Source organism: Cryptomeria japonica, chromosome 3 (genome assembly GCF_030272615.1).
Source record: "Cryptomeria japonica chromosome 3, Sugi_1.0, whole genome shotgun sequence".
NCBI classification, from domain to species: Eukaryota; Viridiplantae; Streptophyta; class Pinopsida; order Cupressales; family Cupressaceae; genus Cryptomeria; species Cryptomeria japonica.
Window position 1 is genome coordinate 772,428,449 of NC_081407.1, and position 6,490 is coordinate 772,434,938.

Consider the following 6,490-nt stretch of genomic DNA (forward strand, 5'->3'; position numbering starts at 1 on the left):
TTTTTAAGGGATAAGCATTGACATGACATTTTTAGGGCACCACTATTGATCTCATTTTGTCCAAATACCATAGCATATGTTAGTACTCGCTCACCTATTGATCCCTCTCCCTTAGCATAAGTACATTCCCTCCAATATGTGAAAATTCATTTAGGCAAGATTTCCATGAGGGGGGTTTAAGCTCAATTTTAAAGGAAGAGGCGGTCCCATAAATTAAAAGTTTTTGTGTCGCAAGATTATTTGGAATCTTTTCCAAAAAAATAGAAGCCGTACTTTTTAGGCATGCAAATTTGATGGGGTGAAAAAGGGGTGGGGGTACAAATTGCCCACCACCATAGGGATGTTCTAAATTTAATTTCTATTAAAAAAAAGTTTTGGAGGGAAATAAATTGTTTTTATTTGTTTTTAACATACAAAGATATTATATCCATGAGACCACCAGATTTCTTAAATTTTGAAGCTTAAATTTTTAAGATGAACTACACTACAAAATTCATGGGACCATCAGCTTTAAAATTTTCCTAAAAAATCTCAGCAGCTCCAACTCTATTTTGTAGGAAGCCCCTCTATAAGACCCCAAACTTGGCTTCTAACTTATAATATTTGACGAAAAGATTGACGTCATACATACATTGTCCACAACTCGCCTATGTGAAAATGAGGTAAGGAAATGGGAAGCATAGTTAGTTGAATTGAATGCAACGTCATAGAGACTAAATCTATATAATATCAATAAGCCCACCATACCATCATACTGTTTACTGAAACATACAATATTTAGGTCCCTATCTCCTTAAACACCCATTCTTCCATTGTCCCGTGAGTTGCGGCGAAGGTTTTTTCTGGTCAGTACATATTTGTCACCGAAAGTTAAGCTGAGTTGAACACAGAGTAGTTTAGTTGGTATGAAGACTTATGTACAACATCATTATTGTCTTTCAAATCCATGCACCACTTTGAGAGGACACAAATTATGGCGTAGATTGCGGTGGAAAATTAAATTAAAACCGACACCCACTTGCACGTTGCTCTGGTGTGTTTTGTATGGTAGAAGAGTTGACTGATTAAGTAAAATACACAGACTATAGTGAATTCTTGACTCAATGTCAATGCCGTGGGAAAATGCATAGAGAAAATAGGGTATGTAGGGACCCCACCATGTGCGGGCGCACTCTCTAGTATTTTTCCAGTCGTGAATGGCAACTGCATAATTGAGGGAACACCAAGCTATAAATATGCTTCTTCTGCTTCTCATCTTCTCATCGTCTGCTAAGTAGGTAGCTCGGCATTTAGCCAAAATTCCTTGTTTCTTTCTCACAATGGCTCTCCGCACTGAAATCTTAATCTCAATTCTACTCGCTATTGTAGTGTCTTGTAATGTGGAAGCTAGGGAAGGCGGCTTCTTCAATCCTCCTGTTCCTGTGAAAGAAAACGCCCCTTACCTGGATCCCAAAGAGTATTACCCCACGGGTAGGGAGAACAAGTACAATAGCTATTCCGGTGAAGGGCAGGGCAACGGTTACGGAAATGGTGCGGGTGAAGGTGGCGGCTACAAAGAGGGCGTCAATGGCTACGGTAAAGGCGCTGAATACACTACACAAAACGGCGGCGGAGAAGCTTTTGGCAATGGTGGCGGCTATGGCTCGGGCGAATGGCACGGTTCCAACGGCGGCGGCGGGTATCGAGAGGGTGGCCAATACGGCGGTTACAACACTCAGTTTGGCAATGGTAATCGCTACGGTACAGGCTATGGTGCTGGCTTCGGCAATGGCAACGGAGAATACGTTCCTAACAACGGTTATAATCAGGAAAATCCTTAGAACACTATATGGTGCTTTTTCTTTTCAGTACCATCCTCTATATAAAAAATAAGCTATCATTCTAGACGACGTTTCAAAGGGAACTGATGTCTGTGATTAGGGACATCAAAAATCCTGCGAATAAATCTTTTCCATTAAGAAATAGGTTACGATTATTTGTCCATGCGTATCATGTTTCAGTTCAACTTTTGCCTGCATCCAGTTAAGTAATATAACAGAATGTGTTACAGAATGGCCTTTCCTTGTATTACGGTTTTCCAGATATATGTTTACGGTACTTTGTTAAAAACTAGCGTCTTTATATTTAGGGAAAATTATGTAAAGGATGCTAGAGATATCTGTATGGAGACAAACTCATACGAGATACAAATTAATAATAAGACAACAGATGTTACAAATATAAATCATAACAAAGAGTCTACAAATTCGAAAATTAAACAACATTTTTTATACAAATTTGATTATTATTAGATACATTATATATCTTAATATCAATCATGTATATATGGAAGTTACTATGATAGTTAATTTTATTATTAATTATATAGTGGATAATCTTGAAGATTTTTTAATTTTTAGTTTTTTTTATGAAGGTTCAAACTTGCAAGCACAATAGTTCAATAAGGGCACAAAAGCCTATGAGCACACCAGCCCAACGAGGGCCTTCACAATGTAGTTTTAGCCACCCACTATGGGGCCTCGAGCCTATAGGTTGAAACCTCTTCCACTAAGAGCCAAGGATTGAGGGCTATCCATTATACCAAGTGTACAAACTCTGGAACAAAAGAGATTAAAATAAGCACAAGATTACACAAAATTGAGCAAAGTCAACCCTCAACCAAGTAAATAAGATGGAGAAGGAGAATACATATAGCTAGAGTGATTGGGTCGAACCAGAAGTCGAACACAACACTCAATGAGTGGTGGCGAGTTGCCTGCCACTAAACTAGCATGAGGTGTCGAAACTAAGTGGACGCCTCTCTAATCAACTCCTAAATGATCTTATGAACAAGTGTCAAGTAGATATAGATGACTGAGCTTGGTTAAGTAAGCCTAAGTGTAAATAAATAAAATAAATACACTAACACCAAGTTCACTTTGGGCACGATCCTGCCCTCATCCCTTATGATCTCGGAGCTTGACACTCAACAAGACTTGATCCCTAGTATGCTCATTTGGAACCATTCAAATTCACCAACAAACCAAGGTCTTATTGACACCTCGAAGGTTTTAGATGCTAGCTCTTTTTAATTTTTTAGTGAATTCTTTCAACTTTTATGAGAAAAAGAAAAAAGGAAAACAAATCCCAAATAAAGTGAAAATAGACTAATTACAAAACTTTTTGACTCCACATATCATATATTGTGCATAAGATTTGAAATCACAATATAGAATAAACACATACACAATATTTTAGATTGAGAAACTTTGGCTAAATGAAATGTTCCTATAATAACATTTAAAAATTATCTTGTGTGAGATAATTCTCTTATATTTCTACTGTCAATGTTGTGCTTAGATTTTTTTTTTAAAATTGTATGTCAACATAAAATTTTATTGCCTTTTCACTGCTTTGAATGTCATGACCCAAACATTGTGCACTACTTTATTTAAACTTAAGGTCTTTAAGAAAACTATATTTAGTGTACATAATCATTTTAGTAGGGAAAAAAAAATCTTTGTTCAACTTGTATTCTATTTTTGCGATCTTTTTCAATAAAAACTAGGTTTTTTTGTTCTCTTCTTTTTTCTATAATTTTATCTATATATTCAATTCTGGATGTTGTGTACTTCAATGACAAGATCGAAGTCATGGGTGATTGTATCTCTTAATTATTGCATACAAACTGTTTGACCAAATGTAGAATAGAAAAAAACAAATACTAATATAAGCTTTATCTCCATTGTGCAAAAAATCCAAATACTAATATAAGCTTTATCTCCATTGTGCTTCGAGATTGTTAGGGTTCCCATCCTATTCACAGTAACAACACTCTTTCAAATTGTCATGTTGTTCTAAACAACATAGACACGAACATTTGGTCCTATAAAATTACTGCAAACATTTATTGGAATGACAACAACTTCAAAAAAAAAATTTAAATAAGCTCAATGTCCAAAGAAATATCTAGTGTTCTCCATTTGGTAAAACTACATTTTAAATAAACTTATATACATCATTTAAATTAAATAATTGCATGAAAATTATGAACCTAATTAACCATCTAATTGATCATTTGTAAAAGAAAAGACATAGCTAAGGAGTAAACAACTTAGTTTCCATTGTTCTCGGTATAATAGAATGATGCAACAATTGATGATATTTGTTGATTTCACATTGATCCTCATAATGATGATTGAAATAGTAACAAGATTTCTCTTTTTTAAAAGATACAAACTATTGGAGCAAAGTATTAGATGCAAGGTTCCAATGCATATGTGAAAGGTAATATACACTTTTTCCTGTTGCAATTGGAAGTCACTTTCACAAGTTGTAACTATACTACACTACAATAATATAAGAAACTCTAATCCTATAACAAAAAATAATGAATCATTCCATATGAAGTTTTTCCCTTCCTTACTTCAACCTAACTACAAATTGATAGTCGTAGATCAGGTTTTAGGATCACTCACCCTCAAATTTCTACGCCATTGACTAACTATGGAAGAAACACAACAATAACAACCATTCAATTACAATGTAGAGTTAAGGATCCAAGGGGACTTATGAAGAAGATCCCAACTATTGATTTATATTTATTGTTGCATATTATCATTGATTATCACTATTAAATTTAATTTTCACATTCTTTGATTTGATAGTGGTAGATCGGGTCTTAGGATCACTCACCCTCAAATTTCCAGACCATTGACTCAGAGTTCACAGAGTAGCGTTGAATATTTTTTATTGTTCATCCAAGATCTGTACGTGATTTATCAATGAAATGAAGAGTTAAGGATATTATTAGATTTTATAGCTTGATTTGTGTGATTCATTTCACACAAATAGGAAATCATATACGTCACAAATGCAAACAATGGCATATGCCGACGATGATTAGCCATTACCTTAATTGATCATATGATGTTATAAGGATTAGTCGTTTTTTTCTTTCATGGAATACATTATGTAAAGTTGATCATGGGTTCTCCAAAATATCTCATACCTTCGATCAATGGCGCTTTCGATTGAAGATCCTTAATACATGGCATGTCAATCACATTAATTATATCCGAGGTGTTTTATTTGAAGCTTTTTTTTTCCCCCATTTTTCCGTATCCAAGGTTATTTTTTTGCCCCCCATCGTAAACGACGGATAAAGTTTTAAATTAGACTGTACAATGAAATAGGAATAGATTTAAAGGATTGTTTATTTTATTTATTTTTTTAGTAATGAATTCAAGTTCATTATTATAGGGTTGATTTTGTGCTCAGATAGTGATTTAGAACATTAAAATAGTTAAATTAAAATGGACAATAAATGCATAAAGATATGTAATTGGATAAGATTATTTAATGTGTTTTTGTATTAGAAATGATGTAAAGGATGAAACTATACAAGTCTGAATAGATAGGTGAATAATGATATGAGAAAAAGAGTATTAGTACAAAAGACTATGACATTATCAATATGTAATTGCATTCCTACATTTAGAAGCTCTTAATCATTTTCATTCAATAATTGCTTCTAGATTTGATTGTGTAAGCCAATTTTTATCATCCTTTAAATTGCTTCTAGATTTGATTGTGTAAGCTAATTTTAGTCATATTTTTAGGTTTTGTCTATAAGATCAAAACATTTGGATTTTGGTTGTTGATTCTTCAAGCTCTTTTGATACAATCTCTCTTCCTAGCACATGCATTTTTTGATTGATTAACAAAAAATACAAGCTAAATTCACCTAATCTGATATGATTTCAAAGATGAGGTATTTGAAAAGATAAAAACTCAAATAAGTTTTTAGGAGTTTCTTTATATTCTCAATTTTATATATTCTAAAGCCATTATTTATTTTAATGTTTTATTATAGATTTGGATACAAGCTAATAAAATTTTCTTAGAAGTAGTCCATTTATAAGAACTTTTTGAGCATTGGGCAATACTCATTACATTGAAATTCATGTGTCACCTTCCTCCTCTACCAAGGGTTTTTCCCCTGCCTGACAAGGTACACATATGGCTACAACCATAATGATCAATCCAACCATTATTTTTCACATGGCTCTCATTAATATAAAAAACATGGTTGGTCCAAGTAGACATATGGTTAATCTGTTACATCATAACCTGATAATATAGATACTATCAAATAGCCTAATATATACAAATTCTCACTGTAAAATGTTGTAATTTCTCTTGCTCAACATGATCCTCTACAAACATAAAAAGATAAAGATAAAAAAATTGATGAAGGTGTCATCTCAAAATAGAAGCCAATTCCTGATTACAAAGACTCCTTGGATGGATGACAAAATTCTTTTGATAAAGACTTACCTCCTCCTCCTTTTTGAAAAACACTTACTTTATAATATAATTTAATCAACCTTTATATTAATTTATATAAAATATTTTTCTATAAACTATTAATATATGATAACATTCTATTTTTTATAAATTAATGTGTATTATTTTTTATAAATTTATATTAAAATATATTTTTTTAAAC

The 6,490-nt window shown here is 32.9% G+C and overlaps 1 protein-coding gene across 1 annotated transcript; it reads left to right on the plus strand.

Moving 5' to 3' along the window:
* The first annotated feature begins 1,319 nt into the window (after positions 1-1,319).
* On the plus strand, positions 1,320-1,820 carry LOC131075252 (glycine-rich cell wall structural protein 2). Its single transcript, XM_058012082.1, has one exon. It carries the CDS (start codon positions 1,320-1,322, stop codon positions 1,818-1,820), a length of 501 nt encoding a protein of 166 aa, XP_057868065.1.
* Positions 1,821-6,490: the final 4,670 nt, after the last annotated feature.